The sequence below is a fragment of the Chenopodium quinoa genome, unplaced genomic scaffold (assembly GCF_001683475.1).
Source record: "Chenopodium quinoa cultivar QQ74 unplaced genomic scaffold, ASM168347v1, whole genome shotgun sequence".
In the NCBI taxonomy this organism is placed as follows: domain Eukaryota; kingdom Viridiplantae; phylum Streptophyta; class Magnoliopsida; order Caryophyllales; family Amaranthaceae; genus Chenopodium; species Chenopodium quinoa.
Genome location: NW_018742204.1, coordinates 23569418 through 23588760, shown reverse-complemented (window position 1 = coordinate 23588760; position 19343 = coordinate 23569418). Strand labels below are relative to the sequence as shown.

General features: G+C 33.4%; 2 protein-coding genes across 3 annotated transcripts; one reads left to right on the top strand and one right to left on the bottom strand.

Moving 5' to 3' along the window:
* Window positions 1-2403: 2403 nt before the first annotated feature.
* On the top strand, window positions 2404-9174 carry LOC110724828 (protein ANTHESIS POMOTING FACTOR 1-like). Of its 2 annotated transcripts, XR_002512076.1 has the most exons (12): window positions 2404-2598; window positions 2732-2805; window positions 3166-3266; window positions 4198-4298; window positions 4387-4453; window positions 4534-4633; window positions 4740-4853; window positions 4942-5079; window positions 5333-5417; window positions 7542-7591; window positions 8468-8682; window positions 8783-9174. XR_002512076.1 is itself a non-coding variant. In XM_021904311.1 (11 exons), exons 1-11 carry the CDS (start codon window positions 2592-2594, stop codon window positions 8609-8611), a joined length of 981 nt encoding a protein of 326 aa, XP_021760003.1. In that variant the 5' UTR covers window positions 2404-2591; the 3' UTR covers window positions 8612-9174. The 2 variants fall into 2 exon arrangements, 1 of the variants encoding a protein (XP_021760003.1); XM_021904311.1 differs by having other exon boundaries at window positions 8468-9174.
* Window positions 9175-14434: 5260 nt separating this feature from the next.
* Window positions 14435-17214, bottom strand: LOC110699046 (protein WUSCHEL-like). Its single transcript, XM_021876566.1, has 3 exons — window positions 15979-17214; window positions 15701-15804; window positions 14435-15128 (listed from the first exon to the last, which is right to left on the bottom strand). Exons 1-3 carry the CDS (start codon window positions 16454-16456, stop codon window positions 14742-14744), a joined length of 969 nt encoding a protein of 322 aa, XP_021732258.1. The 5' UTR covers window positions 16457-17214; the 3' UTR covers window positions 14435-14741.
* Between the last annotated feature and the right edge of the window lie 2129 nt (window positions 17215-19343).

Genomic DNA, 19343 nt, shown 5'->3' with positions numbered 1-19343 from the left:
AGGGTATTTTCATATTTCCCCATTTGCCATTTTCACTTCTTTTTATCCAGAGTTCTGGATGCAGCCATTGTCAGTCTATGAATTGTGGATGAACCTGATGTGGCTGCCCTGCGATTGTATAACTTCATTGGGTTAAAGTAGTTTCTTTTGTGCTTAGATATATTGATGTAGATTCACCCAACTCAGTTGCTAAAGGAACTTACATGCTGAAATTTAGAACATCACAGGGCCAAGCCCTCACATCTGGTTCTTCTGAGAGTATTTTCTCTATATATGCTTGTTGTATCTTCCAAATTATGGCTTAGCATAATAAGCATTATAGTTTAAAATGATAAGAAGACACTTTTTTCTCTCCTTTTTCTTTTTTTTTTTTTTTTTTTTTTGATAAAAGGGAGAATTTCTGTGGCACTGCAAATGTGTATAACTTAGTTGTTATTGAATGCTGCAACGTGTATAATATATTTCGTTCGTCCCATAGTAAATGTAGGAGGACCTGTGTGTGGGGGGTGGGAGGGTGAACTGAGAAAAAGAAAGTTGGTGGCTGGTTGTGGGTTCCAATGTTATTGAAAAAGTGGATGGAGGGAGTATTAGGCACTCAGCTTTGGTCTCTGATTCTTACAGTCATTCTTGATTACTAGTAGAAACTATTGCACTTACTCTTGGAGTCTCGGTCATTTTATTTTGCAAGGGATGTGGAAAGTATTTGCATTGGCACCTCAGTTTCAGTTTTCATGTCTGTATCAAGTGGCTCAAAAGAAGACTATGCACCTGCTCATGTCAAAATGCAATTTAAGCTGTATATTCGTACTAATTAATGTACTAGTTCTCTTCTTGCATCATCTAGTGGAGTGGTGATACTCTGAGTTTATAAAAGCTTGTTCATCATGATTAATCTGAGATGGATCTTGTAATTATCCAACAAAAAATTTTCTCCTAATAATTAGTGTTTTTTTGCCTTTCTGGTTCTCCCTTTTGATTTACTCAATTTGTTCCAGTTTTTGGAGAGAACATCAGGTTATGTTTTTTTTACTCTTCCTGATAGGTGGTTATGTGTTTACTCTGTTTTTAGGATGCTATTGGACATTGAATTGATTGATTTGTTAATATGGAGTATGTATTTGCTAATATATTTGCCTTCTTTGTTTAATGTATAAAAGTCATCCAAAAACAAAATTATCATGGAAATTTTGATATTTAACACCCCCAAGTATTACCCACATGCTTATCATGCATTTATTTGCTTAAAGCAATTTCAATTACAATTAGCTTGTCATGCCAAATAAGCTTTTAAACTAATTATCACTTTAGCTACTTTTTGCTCCAATGGCTAGCTATTAGCTTAGTAGTGATTGTTGGATTGAAAATACATGAAAAAAGCTTAATTGGTTCAATGAGCATTTTATTTTGGCTAGTTTAATTCCCAAGCAAAGCTAATTGAGTTTTCTAGCTCCAATGGTCAAGCTAATAGATAGGGAATTATTGAAATTGCAAGCAAGTCTCCAGCTACAACCATTAGAGTTGCTCTTAGGACCTTTCACGCAAAGTGTCTTAACTTTGGCAGAAATTGACATTCTTTAATGATATTTAAATTAGATTTAAGTCAACTTTATATATTTAAAAAAATATATGGATGAGGTGGTTTGAACAATTAACCTCTTAGGAAAAACTTTATTGTTTAATCATCTAGACTAATTGTCGATTATGCTCTAAACCTGCGTATATTTAATGTTGTATTGTTTGTGTAAATAAAAATTTGATATTATACTACAATAGTAATAGTAGTAATAAAGACTTGTAAGTTGTAATACACATAATACAGAAAATTTTGGAGAGTAAGCTTATTGTGCCCTATTAGAGATTTGACTAATTAAAATAGCTAATTTAGGGCCAGTGTCACTTCTGCTTAATTTCATTTCAGTTCAGTTCTGTTCAACTCCAATCAGTTCAGTTTAGTTTAGTTCTTAATTTCCTTCTCTCATAAAATATTAAGTTTAGTTCACTTTAGTTAATGTGAACAAGCCCTTAGGTGTTGGGTAAATAGCTTATTAAAAAAGCGTTTTGGTCTCGAAAAGCTATTTTGGCTATTTGAATAATTACCTTTTGAAATGAGTTTATGTTGAACAATTAGCTTTTTGACTATTTGAATACACAAAAATAACTAATAATTAACAGTTATTTATCAAACACTTTTACATAATTAACTACTTCGTATTTACTACTAGTTAATATAACCAGCCAGTCAAAGCAAGTAATATCAACTAGCTAATTACTCGTACCAATACGAAGTAAGAAACAAGGTTTATATGTTTTAAAAATTGTTACTCGTATTGGTTAAAAACAGAAAATTGAGATTATCTATTGAGTCGTGTCATCATCGGGTGTAATGAACTAGTAGTGTATAATTAAGAGAGAGAGCGACAAACGCAAATACAAATGGTAATCGAGTCGGACGCCGAGCTCCCGCCAACATGCAAAAAATAACAAGTCTTATAATCCCCAAATTCAGTTGACGACTTTCATTAGGGTTTTGCTGGATTCTCAGTGTTAACCCTCACCATTCATCTTCACAAAATTCTCTCATTCCCCTAATTATGGCTGGTATTTCTTCTTAATCCCTAATTTCATTTTCATTTTCAATTTCAATTAATGTTTGCTTCGTCGTCTTTGAATTTTTTTTTAATTAAACTATCATTTTTTGCTTAAATTGCTGCAATTTTGACATTATTTGCAGAAGATAAAGTGTCGTTGGATTTGACGGAAGAAACTCTTCAGAGCATGGAAGTCGGCATGGCGTTTCGCGATTATGTAATGTTTCTCTGTCACTCCGATTAATTTTTAATAAATTGTGTTATGATGATTTTGTTGTATGGATTGGTGAATTTGAAGAAATTTGAATGATTTGTCGTTGCAATTGAGGAACTGTAATTTATGAGATTAATTAATGTTGTCATTAATGTATATACCAGTCATGCATACACTATTGAGTAAGGATTATTGCTGATTGTCTGTGTATAAGATCGCCTTTCGTAGTTTCTGCTAATTCTAGCGTATTGAGTGCTCGGTAGTTGGTAACGGCATATTTTAACTGAATTGTTAGTGTATTTGATGTTTCATGGTCAACCTATGGAGAGACTTTAATGATTGTAGCACTTGTTGCTGTTGCAGAGTGGAAGAATCAGTTCAATGGACTTCCATAGGACCTCAAGTTACTTGGTAACTGCTAGTGATGATGAATCGATCCGCTTGTATGATGTCGCCAATGCCACGTAGGTGTTTTGATTCTGAAATATGAAGCATTTTACACACGCAGTCTATGCTTGCCAAATAAGGATGCAACTTTTTTAGGGTTTACAATTATCATTTCCTATTTGTTCTGCATTACATTGACTCTAAGTGTCTCTTTCTGTTGTTTATATATAATATTAAAACTACTCCATCTTTTAGGATATAATAGTCGCTTTATTCCAAACCCCAAAATGTAAGGATTTAGATGGTTTTCCACAATGATTTCGACTTGTGCAAATTGGGTTGGACGATTAATGATGCAGCAACTTCCATAGAGATCACCATATTCCGAACCTGCCTTTAATTATGAGCATGACTACATTTGATAGCATTGGACAGTTGTCACATGGATTTAGAGTAGACTGACTTTGTTTCGAGAGTGAATATTAAGCAACATTCTGTGTTTAGTTTCCTAATCATCAGCAGTGATTTGTAATTATCTATAACATTGAAGTAATGTCTGCTAATAAATCACAGCAGATAACAACCTCGTTGACTTGATAGAAGGCGAAAGGATAACAAAGGATTATCTGTTGCTTCCGAAGGCAATGTATAGTTGGTGCCTTAAGGGAAAAGTATCCAGAAAGAACCTACCAAAAATAGAAACAAATAGTGAATTCATTCCAAACATACCTCCTAACAGTGTCTACCATGATACAGTTTGGCTTCTACACCATGGTCTGCCATTACTTGTGAATTTTTTGAATTAAGCTTTATGACTTCATTGCAAGAGAGATGAATGGTGGCTAATTGAATTAGGCAATTGTTTATGTTTATGTTTAGTTTTTAAATCATCCTGCAGTTTCTTTAATTATATGGAACTTTTTGTTTACATTTTGCTGTTGTCATGTATAAACTCGCTATTTCATTCTGATATACAGAGATTATTAAAAACTTTGCTTTTGTTTTCAGATGTTTGAAAACCATCAATAGCAAGAAGTATGGAGTTGAACTTGTGTGCTTTACTTCTCATCCTACAACAGTGATCTACTCGTCAAAAAATGGCTGGGATGGTAATTTAACTTGACTCTAGATCACGTAAACGGTAAATTGGTAAATGTATATATTTAAGATTTATAATCAGATATAATTTGTCTGCAGAGTCACTGCGGCTTCTCTCCTTGAACGACAACAAATATTTGCGATATTTCAAAGGTCATCATGATAGGTATTAGTTCCTTGGGTCATCCATATATGTGACTGATTTTACTTCTCATGATTCATGTTGCCTGACAATACTCCTTTCAGGGTCGTATCCCTAAGCTTGTGTGCTCGCAATGAATTCTTTATATCAGGTTCTCTGGACCGGACTGTTCTGCTATGGGACCAACGGGCTGAGAAATGTCAGGTATGATTGTTGCCTGTCTGTCCCTTGTCTAAATTAGGTATTGTTTCCCGTGCTTGTCTGGTGAGTGATACCTAAAGGATTATTATCTTTTTTTATTCTATTTCAGGGTCTTCTACGTGTCCAGGGAAGGCCTGCAACAGCTTATGACGATCAAGGATTAGTCTTTTCGATTGCTTCTGGAGGATATATAAGATTGTTTGACACTCGCAAATATGAAAAGGTTTGTGCTTCATGTCCTCAATTTGCTTATCTAAGAAGATGTGGGTTCCTTAGAAGGTGTGTTTGATGGCTGATTTCTTGTTATTTAGGGCCCTTTTGAAATATATTCTGTTGGGGGAGACTTCTCTGATGCCAATGTAGTCAAATTCAGCAATGACGGGAGACTTATGCTTTTAACAACAACCAATGGATTTATTCATGTGCTTGATTCATTCCGTGGTACCCTTGTAAGTTCCTTACCCCCCAATTATTGTTTTATAAGTAAAATAAAAATATATATGTCTATTAATCAGCTGTAATAAAAAAATTAAAACTCATGTAGGACAAGTTGTCCTCTAAACAGAAACCAAGATTACATCTTAACCCAGTTTTTATTAACTTCTCAATTGAGTATGATTATAATGTAAATATAGGGTGTTACTCTGAAAATCTTTTTTTTTTCCTAATTTTTTTTCCTGTTTCTTTTGACGTTATATCCAGTTATGCTCATTTAACGTAAAACCAGTATCCACCAATTCGACTTTGGAGGCCTCATTTAGCCCCGAGGGAATGTTTGTCATATCAGGTAATACACAAAGTTTTTTCTCTATTAGCTCCTTGGATGGCTTAATTGGCTATTTTAACTAGCCACCTTTACTCTTGTGATTGGCCCTTCGGTTTATTATTGGGCACCCTCGTTTTTTGTGGAATTATGTGCATGTGTCTGTGTGGGGTATAAACTTCTTTGAAGTCTGTCAAGCCATCCATATGACTGTAAGAGAGAGAATTAGCTTTTTTATTTTCTTTTTTAAGATGTAGATTGTGAGCGTGTTTTGGGTAGGGTTAGGGTGACTTTGCTGCTCCATAGTCCATATGACTAATGGACTATGCTCAATGGCCCAGCCTTTCATGAGATCATCATCTTTGACCCACCAAATGTGTCCCATACTCCCATGGGCAGTGGCTATAAATTGCCTAGGCACCTAGATATTGTGTCACAGTTTCTTGATTAACAATTATGCTTCAGCCCCAAGGTGTCAATCACACACGAGGCGAGGGCTAAGATGGATAAAGCGGCGAGGTTGAGAATGTGGGGGATGAAGGTCATTGCCATTCCTGAATTTATTTCATTCTGATTCCAGATATGAATTTTTATTCAAATGGCCCCTGAGTTTACATTTCAAGTTTGTCTGAATTTTGCTTACCTAAACCCCTTTGATACTTGCCGACCAGAGATGTCATCTGTTAAAATTATACATCATGGTCGAAAACCTTGGGCCTTAAATTGAGCTAGTAAGTTTATCCAATAATGCTGAAATAGAAATGAACACGAAGTAGACCATGATGCAACTCAGCATTTATTGGGGAATTCTTGGTATCCTATTTTACTAACCATCATGCCTTTCTACATACTTTTGAGTTTTGACCATCTGATATAGACATTTGGCACTGTTTTAGCATGTTAACTTTTCCAAAGTACTTTGGTATCCCTAATTCAGGTCAAATGTTTTCCCTTTCTTGTTCTTTTTGATTGCTACTCTTAACTTCCTCCATATTAATGCAAAAGCGAGGTTTATCTAAGAATAGAGGAGCTGACCTTTCCCAAACAAATGTGTTCTTCTTCAATCTATTGAGAGGGCTGTCAAAGTACCCTTTACAGGCTTCACCTAGCTTTGATGTTGCATAATTGGCAAGCACTTTCTCAGCAGCCTTCATTCAGGCGGTTTAACACTGCAAGTCCTTGCTTTCCCCTCTCCTTAGTCTGAGCTAACTTAAACTTTTGTCTCATTATGGGCTTCAAGTCTTTGATAATATTTCAAATGCTCTGGGCCTGGACTTCGCCATCAATTTACCCTAGTCTATATTTTTATCCAACTTTTATCGTATTTGCTAGCTTTTTCTGCATGTTGCTTTTTTCAATTATGCTTATTCTTTGATTTACCATGCGCTTTTCTCCCTTTCTTACAATTTTTTGAGCTCTACTTTATTGCAGATTTATAAGGGTTGGTTCACTCTTGTTAGCATAATCCCTCTATTGATACCGTCTTTGGAAATTTGCATACCTGTTATGGCTGTAAATTCCTTCCCCTAATCGCTTTACAACTGTGGCTACATATCTTTTGTCTGTCACCTTGAACACTCTTTCCATCTTGTGTTACCAACTAGTTATGTTGGATAGTCAAACAATCATTTGACCAATCTTTCATGAATTTAATTTGTTTCCCTGTTTTGCTGAGTGTATGTGTACCTCTGTTTCCTTGCATCATTTGATATTCTTTCTCAGAAAATTTAAAACATGATAGTGCAGAATTTTTGTGATCAGCACATCACTTTCTTGGAATGTTTCAAATGGAGGGAGCAATTTTCTTGGTAGGTTATACATTGTCAATGTGATTATGTAGGAGTGAGAAAGTTGGACAAAATTTAAAGGCTCAATGAATCCACAGATCTGGATGAATTTATGTTAGAAGTGGTTGTGCACAAAGTTGTGTAACTTGTGTTTCATACCTATGATTTTAGTCCCTAGTCCTTCCATTAGTGGGAATGTGGGATCCTTACTGGCCTTTTGTTTGCTTACTTGCTTTTGATGTGTTATAGTTGTAGTACATGCTGCTATCCGTTTGGAAAGGATTCAGCCTTTGTTCAGTTTGTTTATGCTTCTCTTCTTTTAAGTAATTTCCAATTTGGTTTATTCCACTTTCTTCTGCAGGTTCAGGGGATGGCAGTGTATATGCATGGAGTGTCCGCAGTGGCAAAGAGGTATGGAGTATTAAATGGTTCTTGTTTTAGTCTTCTTACCTGATTGAAGGTACTATCTTGTATTTCTGGATGATAAAATTTGAGGAAAAGATGTCACACTGGCTGTTTGGCTTCTTTGTTCTTCCTTGGCATTTTGACTTTTTAGAATCCCTTGTATCTGGATACCTAAGTTTGCATGAGCTAGAAATTAGGTGGTGGGGAACTTTTGATTTGGCAATCGTCATTATGGAAGGACATCTATAAAGGCTTTATCTTAAGAAGTGTATATAGTATGCGGTCTGGGAAGATCTAGGATTTTTTTTCCCTTGATTTATGTTGGAAATCAAAATACCACTACCATTGGATGTAACCCACCCTTGCATTTAGCATTGTGCGTTGTATATAAGCGGAAGTAATAAAACATGTTTTTCAGTGTAAAATTTCCATCATGCCCAAACTTAATGTTTCTGTTTTATTTTGTTCAAAATATGTGTTGAAGCAACTTTAGAGAAATTGAAAATCTTCAGCAGTTGTCAACAGCATTAGATTTCTGTTACACCTTGCTTAAACTGTTCAATTCTGACCTCATTTTCCCTTATTTTTAAAATCAAGGAAGGGGGGTGATTGATTGGTGCTTGGTGTGAATTGATTTGTTCTGTACCCTTTTGTGGCATCGGACAAATGTTCATGTAGTGATCAAGGTGTTAGATCCTATTGGTCACTTGTCCGTTGTATTAAATTTATATGCAAGCTATACATTAGGATCCTTCTGGTTAGTTGTCCATTATATTATAGTTTTCCAAGTCATACATGCATTCTAAACTCTTGATTTCTCATATCATCCACTGTTCATTAGAATTTGCAATTAGTAATGTTTTACGAATAATTTCTGTGTAGGTGGCAAGTTGGATGAGTACCGAAAAGGAACCTCCTGTAATAAAATGGGCACCAGGAAACGTCATGTTTGCCACTGGATCCTCTGAGCTATCTTTTTGGGTTCCTGATTTGTCTAAACTGGGAACTTACGCTGGAAGAAAATAGCAATGAGACTAATCATGGAGGAATTATTGCGGGAAGAAAATAGTCATGAGACTACCCATCAGATGGTCAAAGTTAAGGATTTATGCTTATTAGACATGCAGCTTGTCTAGTCAACTAGAAATGCAGCTTGCACCCTTCAATCACGATTTATGATGGAATCTTTCCTTGTAGTGAGTCTGCTTCAACAACTTATGTTCACAGCTCATGAATAAGACAAGTCAGAGTTATTATGGATTGAAGCTTCTTGAGGAGAAGTGGTGATACTTTGGCTGCATGCTGCTGAACTCATGTTACTGAAGAAATGGTCATTCATCCAGGTACTAACGTCGAGAACTCTGTATCATAATCTTATCTGTCGAAGAGTTCTATGTAACATTATAAATATACTCTTCTTTGATGAACTATATATTCATGATTTAGCTCATTAATTTTCACCCCTAAATTGTAACATATTTATATGTACTTTATAAATCTCCCACGCATTGGAGCTTTCTGTAACATTGTGAGTAACTTGGACCTTATGTTGACTGTTTGGAGGTGTTGTAACTTGATAAATTCGCACATGCATTCCCTTGCTTAATATCATCATCCATATTCACAAAGTGGCACTTGTAGACTTTAAGTATGGAGCTTTGAACTTGTATCCATAAAATGTTAGTTCTCATCTAGGAGTTCTGTTTTGTTTTACTCTTCAAGGATAGGTAGATAGAGATCTTTATGGGTGGTCCGCCCCAAATAATATGGACATAGATTTGACATGTACATGGCCATCATTCAAGTTGCTGGCCTCTAGAAAGTGCCACCAATAATTGTTTTGGGTATAAGTGAAGCTGGCATGGCCGAGAACCCTGTCAGTTTAAGCCCAAGAGCCCAATTCCCTCTCCATCTTTCCAACTCCTTAGTGAATACCGAACTCTGCGAAGGTGGTGTACATGTACCCTCCCCCATCCCTGATTTTCAAGGAACCTCTTAAAAAAGGAAAACCATTCAGATAAAGAAAGAAGAGCAAGGTGCAGGTCGGGCAAAACGAATAATATGGGAAAGCTTACGTTACATAGTCCTGATGCACATGCGCATAGTCTGAAAGTACAAAAATAACTTATGTAATGCACACAACAGAGCATGTACAATGTACAACTTACACAATGATGTTTGTGTGCATTTTGAGGGGGGTTATATTAGTACATAAAACTTGAGAAGAGTGAATTCAAAAACCAACCATTCAAAAATTACAAAGTGAAACCCTAAAATAGGCAAATGTTACAAGTTGCAGTAGTAAGCTTATGGAAGCAAAGCTTTCATGAAAAAAGGCGTGATGCATGTCACGCTTCATTTTGCTAGTTTAAGGACATTACGTACTTACCCTCTGAAAAAGTAGCCAAGATTTCCTTTGGATCTACAACTAAATTCCCCTACTAAGGGGATTATTGTCTTTTTAGTTACCCTTATTCTCTCTCTTCTTTCTCTCTCTCTCTCTCCTCTCTCTCTAACAGTAAGTGCCCTAAAAGACATTAGGGGTCACTCCTTGTAACAAAAGCTGGAAATTTTGTCAAACCAAATCAAGGAAAGGCATCCATCCAAAATCTTCTTGATTGGGACCCCACCATCATCATCATCATCATCTTTTTCCTATCTATCTCCTTTCAATGTTATTATATGGTGACCCCATTTGCTTTTCACTATTGGAAGTACGTAATTGTGTTGAAGAGTTTTGGGTTTGTTGAATAATCCTATTCTTTATTTGTATGCGTAATTGAGCTTGAATGATTTGGCTTGGGGTGTATATGTATTTGTATTTAAATTCCTAGACTCAAAAACAAATACTTTGTAGTTGAGTACGTGTTAAGTAGTGGTTGGTGTCGTGGTCGGAATTTAATAGTGGTGACAAGTGAAGTATTATATGACGATAATTTGATAGATTTCATTCACTACAGTCTAAAGTGGATATTTCGCAAACAAATATCTGAGGAAGTTTAACCTTATTAAAGGTAGACCTAAGATCAAATATCGTAAAGATATTGATACTATTGTCTAACTTAAGAAAAACTTTGTTAGAGTCATTTTACAAGTTGAGTATTTCCGTAAAAGTTTTGTAATTGCTCCGTTTGAGCATAGCCGTGTTGAGGGATGCCTGTAACATTACCCATATACTTCATTCCACTTCAGTTCAACACCAATGGGTAAATTTCACTGTTAAGTAACCTTAGAAGTACATAGAATTTTGATATGGGGCTAATAACGCGTAGTAATAATAATTGTAGCTAAGAAATTCGAGGATACTTTAGTGGATAGGGAAAATCTCGAGCAGTTGGAATGGTAAAAAAATTGATGGGACAGACAGACAGACTAATAATATGCGGCAATTTCTAAGAGAAAAAAAGGTTCACAAACTTCAAAACCCACAAATTTAGTTACCTTTTTATCTAATAATAACGGCTGAAATATTGTTTGTAGTTGTTATGTGTTCTTCCCTTTCATCATTGGAGGGGAATTTCTCGAGGTTCTTTCTCTCTCCTTTTTTTTGAAAGAATTATTATGACAAGTAGGACTGAGATTTTGTAAATGTGCAGGCAAATATCATATCAAATTGTACCCACTTTGATACCACAAAATAAATAAAATGAGGGACTATAAATAATAATTCCATTTACAAATAATTCACACTATGAATCAAATTGTATGAGTAGCTAGGGTTCACTTCCCACCAATTCACCTTTTTCGTGGGGTGCTATCTTTCATCTCTAGTTTATATTCCACGTGCACATATCTTTATCTTATCTTGTTTTTATATTTCTGTGTGTATGTATATGAGTGAGTATATGTGAACCAACTTTGATGTTTTTCTTTTACATTATGTGTAAGGTATAGAATCCTAAGATGTTGGGGTTGAATCTCACCAAGTGAGAATACTTGAATCTCACCCCATTATTTCAAAGTATCTTACTCACCATTAAGAATATTGTGATGGTCGAGATCTAGGTTGGGTCATTCTCTTAATCTTAATAAAAAGAAAAATAAATAAATATGCGAGGTACTTAGCTCGTGTGATGAGTCTTTAATATCCTATTGTACTTAATACTACATAGTAACTTAAAAAATTTACGAAGCACGGAATATATTTTTATGTGCAAATGTGTACCCTAATGCATTGGAAAATATTATCATAGTTCAAAGATAAAGTTAGGCTTTGTTTTGTTTGTTCAATCAAGGAAATGAACTGCAGATAAAATAAAGTAAAATAAATTATGAGAAGTTAAGTTTAGAGGGGGGGAAAAAAAATTGTTCAAGTTCAATAATACGGAGTAAAAATTAAAGTAGGCTCTAAAAAGTTAAATGAATGATACACACCTTAAAATCTGGATATTGTGACATGTTTACATAAGTATATCTGTATATGTATATGCATGCAAGTGTGATTAATGATGTTGATTTACATCCTTAAAGATAGATTATTTTGTTCCAAAATCATCAACAATTCCCTATCTCCCAACATAGGTGATCTGTTTTCAAAAGTTTAATTAAAAATAATGAAAGCTACCCACCTCTTATTAGATCCAAAAATTGATGGAATCTTAAGGTACTACTGTATTAAGAAATGTTAAATCTTAATTTTTGTGTTATAGGGTTAGTTGTAAGCAAGAATATGGCCCCTTTTAAATTAAGGTGTTTTTTCATGTAAATAAACTAAACTTTTTCCTCAATAAATTTAAATGCATCTTGCTAAAGAGTGCCCAGAGACGTTAGATAAGGAATGATTATATTGGTTTATGCGTAGTTCAGTGTAATTAATGTTAGTTTTACCCTAATATTTTCAATTTTTAATTTTCTTATCTAACGTTCCGGAAGCACTCATTAGCTTTTGCCAATTTAAAAATGACCCCTTTTAAATTGAAGCGTTTTCATGTTAATAAGATAAACTTTTCCCTTAACATATTTAAATAACATATACAAAAACAAATGACTGGCCATATGAATAACAACGTGGAGCTAAATCAAATACGGTATATCATGTATTGCCGTATTGGTAGTCTGCTTTTGGTGATTTGATTTGAATCTATCTGCATGAATTTAGTATGTTTGCAGTTTTTTATTTTAAATTTTATATTATAAATGCTGTTTTGGCTGGTCTTATCATGTCAAGCGAGATGATATTTGAGTTCATCTTCTTACTCGTCTAGTCCCTACAAATCTGGAATTATATACACATGCATGTTGGGACTTGCTGGGAGCATTGCTTCTTCCCTAATTATTATGTTGATGAGTATCTTTTGTCACTATAATCCTGGATCTTCATGAAGAGGGAACTACGTCTTTGTATTACGTGATAAACAAAAACAATGTTTATCTTGTGGTAAAAATGTCATGCTAATTGGGATATTTTATAGATTTATTATAAAAATGTTATTAGATAAACAATTTTTGTTTATGTTGAGGATTAACTAGGGCTCCCTCGTGTTATATGATTTGAAAATTGCTCATATGACCATCCTATTTTCTTGCCCCGTATAGTATTTTTTATATACGGAGTAATATTTTGTTATACATGTGACTATATGTGTCTATGTGAGTACATGTCATCCGATCCTTTAGTGATACATGGAATTTTACTAGTTAGTATTGTTCTCCTTGTGCGTGGTATATGACATCAAGTGATAAAAATTTACATAGTACGTAACACTTTTATTGGCCATCCAAATCCAAGGATTATGATTTCTAGGGCATTAATCCATTTTTCAATGCCAATTTTTAGGAGAATTTTTGAGTTGTGAGTGAATTTTTGATGAATTACCTTAAAAAAACATTATTTTATGAGTTATTCCTAAAGTTTAATGTTTACAAAATTTGACATTTTGTGCCCCAAACATCATGTTTTGTTTTCTAACACGTTAGTATACAAATTTGGACCTCCCTTACAACATCATAAAGAAAACACGAAAAGGTTTCATACCCTTAATAGCCCTTGCATTAAATTAGGTTGAGTCATCACTTGAGTGTCTTAACATTCTATTGATTAAACACAGAATGAATTGCACCATCTATCTGAAAATATATGCACAATTTTAGTTAAACTAACTTTAGTCAGGAACATCAAGAATAAGGTCGGTATTAAAAACATTTGTATTGTACAGCTAGATGTATTTACTTATTACGCCAAAATATAATTTAAAATATCGTGAGTAATTAAGTACATTAATTTAATAAAAAGTGAATATTTTGTGGATATTTTTTTTTTATCATACATCAGCTAATGAATCTCCTTGTATTAAAATATATATATATATATATATATATATATATATATATATATATATATAGATATATATATATATATATATATATATATATATATATATATATATATATATATATATAGTGTAATTTTACTGAGTATTAGTTTATTATTTTGCATTTATTGTATGAAGAAGACATATAACAACAAATATTCATATATCTTGTTATTAATTAGACAGTGAGAGAGTTGCTTTTGTTTTCTTTATTTGATTGTTGAGGCAGAAAGGATTTGTAGGGCTAGTCCTGTTGTGTAGGCTTGAGGTTCTGAAACAGACTTAACAACAGGTCATGTGTACTTCTTGTTGCACTGTTCTAGTCAGATACCAAGAGATAGAGACACTCACATACACAGACCCATCACTCACTTATTCCTAATGTCCTTTTTTCTTTGATTTAATATATTAACATACTAACTCCGTTAATTATTATGTGCGAGCTAGTAAATTAGATTACCATAAGATCATAATTGTACTCTATTAATTATTAAATGCGAGGTAGTAAATTAGATTATCACTATGTAATATACTCACTTGGATATGATTAGAAATTTAAGTACATCCTAATTACGCGGCCTTAATCATAAGTTATAAGAATACTAGGGTCTTGTTTGAAAGGGTAACATTACAAGGAAAACGTACATATACCCTCATAACTAAAGACCACTACCTAGCTAAACTCTTAGCTTACTAGTATATGACAATGATTTAGTGATTATGATGGTTAGCGTTAGACTAACTAATTAACTTACTAACTAAAACTTACAATAATTAATAACTAATTAAGATTAGACAGTCAAGGACGTACTATACTCTTCTTAGAGTAGTCATCATACTACAAATTAGATATTTGGTGAATAATAGCCATAACCGTAGGAGTTGAGGCTAAGCTCAAGGGAAGTATTGCCACCGCTACCATTAGACCATCGGTATCCACCGGTGTAATACCCGCCGTCTGATGGAGGCTTAATGGTATAGAAGCCGTGGTTGTGGTCGTGGTCGTGATCAAGCTCTTCATTGTGCATAGGGAAGAGAGGAAGGGTCTCTATCTCTGGTGTTTCTGACCCATAATGATCTTGGTCAATGTAAGGATCTTCGTCGATGGTTGATATCTTGTCCAGTAAATTTGCGTAAGATGCTGGTGCATATGGACTGTAATTAGCTCCAACTGCAGTCCACTGGTTCACATGATTTCCTCCATTAAAAATACCTCCTGATATTGAACAGTCCTGAAAATAATATTTTCCAGTCAAAAAAATTATATATAGTGATCAGAAAAAAAAAAATATAGAGCATAGTACTATTCTATTAAGCTATAGTCTAGTGTCCAATTTAGGTTATTAATTTTCACTATCTATACAAAACAGGCCAACTTTACATACTCCTCTGTTACATATTACTCGCTACAAAAGGGTATTAATTGTAAGACATAAAGTATTCATTTGTTGTGAGTAATATGTAACGGAGGGAGTACATTATACTATAATTAACACTATTGTACTAGTACCCTAATATTCTTCAATTTTCTTCCATTATATTCATCTCTATTATGATTAAAATCTCGGTATAATCCAAAAGATTAGACTGAAAGAATATGATCATACTTATTACTGATTGAAAGAACTGTTAAGATTTGGGTTTAGATTTTGCAGGATGAATATGGGCCAAAGCTAAGAGTACTTTAAAGTACTTGTACTTATATGCATATATAGTATAAGAAATTGAAGTTGCTAATAACTAATTAATACTTGTATTATTAACAAGGAGGTTTAGGGCAAAAAAGGGTAATAAGTGTACTTACCCTAAACTTATTCTCCATGTTAACAGCTCCATACCCAAAACCCCCCATCAACTGTCCTCCACCAGGAATTTCTTGTCCATTTGATGAACTCGAACACGAAACCCCTGCAACATATATTACAAAACACCCAAATATATCAACTAAACTATTTTTCACAGAAAAATAAGTTAACTACAAAATTACAAAAAAAACAACAAAAATGCTTCTAAATGAACATTATACTACATCTAGTTAAAACATTTTCTTACAACAAAAAAAAAAAAGTTGTAAATTTTTACCAGGATTGTTAATAGTGCAAGGGTACTTATTAGCATGAAGAGTGATATCCTGATGATCTTGTTTCCAAGTAAGACCACCATTTCTGACGAAATTATTATTTCTACCAACATTATTACTATTATTAGTAGTAATAGTATTATTAGTAGGGTTATTAGTAGTAGGGGAGGTAGGAGTAAGCCTCTTCTTCTGTCTCTCCCTAGCCTTATGATTCTGAAACCAGTAGAAGACGTTCTTGCCTTCGATCTTGCCATACCGCCTTAGCCGAGCACAAATGCTCTGAATCTGATCAGCAGTTGGAGACCGAACTCCGTTGATGTAGTAAAGCTCCTTAAGAAGCTTAATTTGCTCTGTTGTTGGTGTCCATCTTGTGCTACTTTGCCTACAAAGGTAGTTGTTGCTGGTATTAGTAATGTTATTATTAGTCATTTTCCCACAGTTTAAGTTCATGTTCATCTCATCTTGTTGTTGTGATTCCATTTTATGAATGTTTGGGAATAAATTTGGAAGAGTTTTAACAAGAATTTGTAGTTATTTTTGTTTGGAGTAGAGGGTTTTATTTTAGAGAGAAGTTTGTGTTAGAGAGAGAGGGAGTTGTAGAAAAAAGGAAGGGACAAAAGAGGTTTGTAGAAAGACTGAGGGATCAGAGGATATATATTGCTTGGGTGAAAAGTTATGGAGAAGTTTGATTTTAAGAAAGAGAGAGAAAATGAATGAATGAATGTGTTTTATAAAGTTTCTCTATTTTTACATAGCAAGTCACCCAATAATAATATAAAGAGGTTTCGACTAATCCGGATTTAAATTGAATTAGACTTCAATTAGGAGAAAATCTCGGTATTTCTAGTTTGACCTAAAACAACCTTCGATTAAAATAAAACAACTGATTTACCAGTTTACTAGATGATTCTAACACTTGTTTATTTTACTCTCTATTATATTTTGTGAATTTTTTTTAAGGAAGAATTTTAGAGTTTTTTTTTACTAGGGTTATCTCCCAATTTTTTTACTTTTTTTTTTATTATTTTTTTAACCATGTTCAAGAAACTCAGTACCTGTTTTTTTATAAATAAACAAAAATTAAAGGTGGTATGAGTTACTCAGAGTTAGGGTGCATTTTTCAATAGTAATCATTGCAGTTTCAGAAAAGTGAGTGCAAATAATTCTAAGTGTAATTAAATACTTATAAATATTTATATATTATTATATTCTGAGTGAAATTAAAAGTTGATGATACTGTCTCCTGTTACTAATGATATTCATGTATGTGTAAGTGTGAGTTCATGATATGTTGATGATGATGTCTTAAAAGATTGTTTAATTAATTGGACAAATCAGAAAAATGAAAGTAAATAGAATTTGGAATTACTGAAGTTTTGATGACATTATTAAAAGCTTTGTGAGGAGTAAAGTGAGTGCCATTTATTGCATGTTCTTAAATGTACTTTCAGGATTTTAATGAAAGATGCATTTCAACATGGAGTATTTTTTATTTTGAATCCCATGATGTTTGTTTTCTGGTTTGTTTGATGTAAACTTGGTCGTGGGAAGTCTCAAAGATTATTTCAAGCATTTTTTTTTATCAAAAAAAGGGCTTAGGTTTAATGGTGTGGTTTTTACTTTTAATCTCTTTCTCAAACCGTATAGAAAATTGGTGTTTGTTTAAAAGTTGTGTTAAATTTTTGAAACGTCGGATGGGCTTCATTGAGAAGTGAAAACTCCGACATGTGATTGACCCGCTTATCCCCATATAATCCCATATTGTGTACTCCAAAGTATCAAATCGAGTTATGATTGGGTATCCATATAATTTATGTGGTTGTGTTAAATTATGTGATATATGTGCATTGTCAATTTGGTTTTGTGTGGCATAATTTTATAAGTACTCGACAGTCAATACTCCTTGATACAATGCAACCTATAATAAAAGGCAAAAGCTAACGAATGTCCGGGGGCGTTGGATAAGCTAACTACAAGTGGAAACGTTAAATTAAAATGAACATTAATTACACCGATCGACACTTGATTTTGTCATGCTTTTCCAAATTTATATCACTTTTGGTAGTATTTTAAATATTTATCCAACGTCCGGGGGCGTTCGTTAGCAAGATCTATGATAAAAATCGAACCTCAACCAATTCATAAATAATTCATTATGCTTTAAATTACTCGTTGCATGATTTCCGTATGACTTGAAGTTGTGATTCTATAGTATAATTTATACTTTTGTAAGTAGTTTGTCTGTACTTCATTCTATAATTACCTCTTTATCATTGTCACATAGAGTCTCACAATTATTTATTACTACCTCCTTTTCTTATTAATTGCAACTTTGAGGTATTATTTGTGAGATATAAAATATTTCAAAGTTGCAACTAATACGAAACAGAGGTAGTATACAATTAAGGAAATATTGTCAATCTTAAGGTAAAAGTCAGGACTAATATATAAGCTTTAGTTATAAAGTTTAGAAATTTAAAGGTAAAGAGAACACACCCTTTAGGTAAAAGTCAGGACTAATATATAAGCTTTATGTGATTCATTAGACCTTTTAACGTATCCCTCTCTTTAATTTTTACGAGAAAGATTAATTATATACCTGCTGAGAAAATAACTCACTTAAACTATGAAATGAGCATAAAATAAGTACATGGTATACATGAAAAGGTATGGGTCCTGCTAATCTCCATAAAGGTTTCTATTCTCCACTCCTTTTAGAGAGGGCTTTTCGACCAATTAAAAATGGATATAACAAATACTATAGATATGCAATTATGCATGAATTTTATTTTTATTTTCCTTTTTTGTTGGTAGGGTTGAGAAGAGTTCACAAATGTTCAATACTTGTATGTAATGTTTATGGTTGCAAGAGATCAAATTCATCATTCATTCATGAGAGTAGTGATTAATTTTGACAAGAGTTCGAAGTTGTGTGTCATTATAGTTTAACAAATAAATATATTAAGAGGTATACTACTATACTTGACTACTCTGAGTGTTGAGAGTGTTGAATGAAGAGCACAACCTATATTAAAGCAAGAGCAATGCTAGATCATAAAAGGGTTGTTAGTACGGACAATGATGAATATTCAAAGGGTTATTAAGGAATACGGTAGGTTATAACCATGTAACCAACATATAACCAACAACACAATAATACATACTCGGCATATCAACAAAGCTGAGTACATACATATTGTAGAGTAATTGAACATTGACATATGTGTAGCATTTTGAAGATAAAAAGAAAGACACATAAAATCCTTAAACATAAATCTTACGGAGTTTTATATAAATCTCATAGGCAAAAATTAAACCTACTTTGTGTATGTAATGTATGGATAAACGTTAACACTATAATAAATCG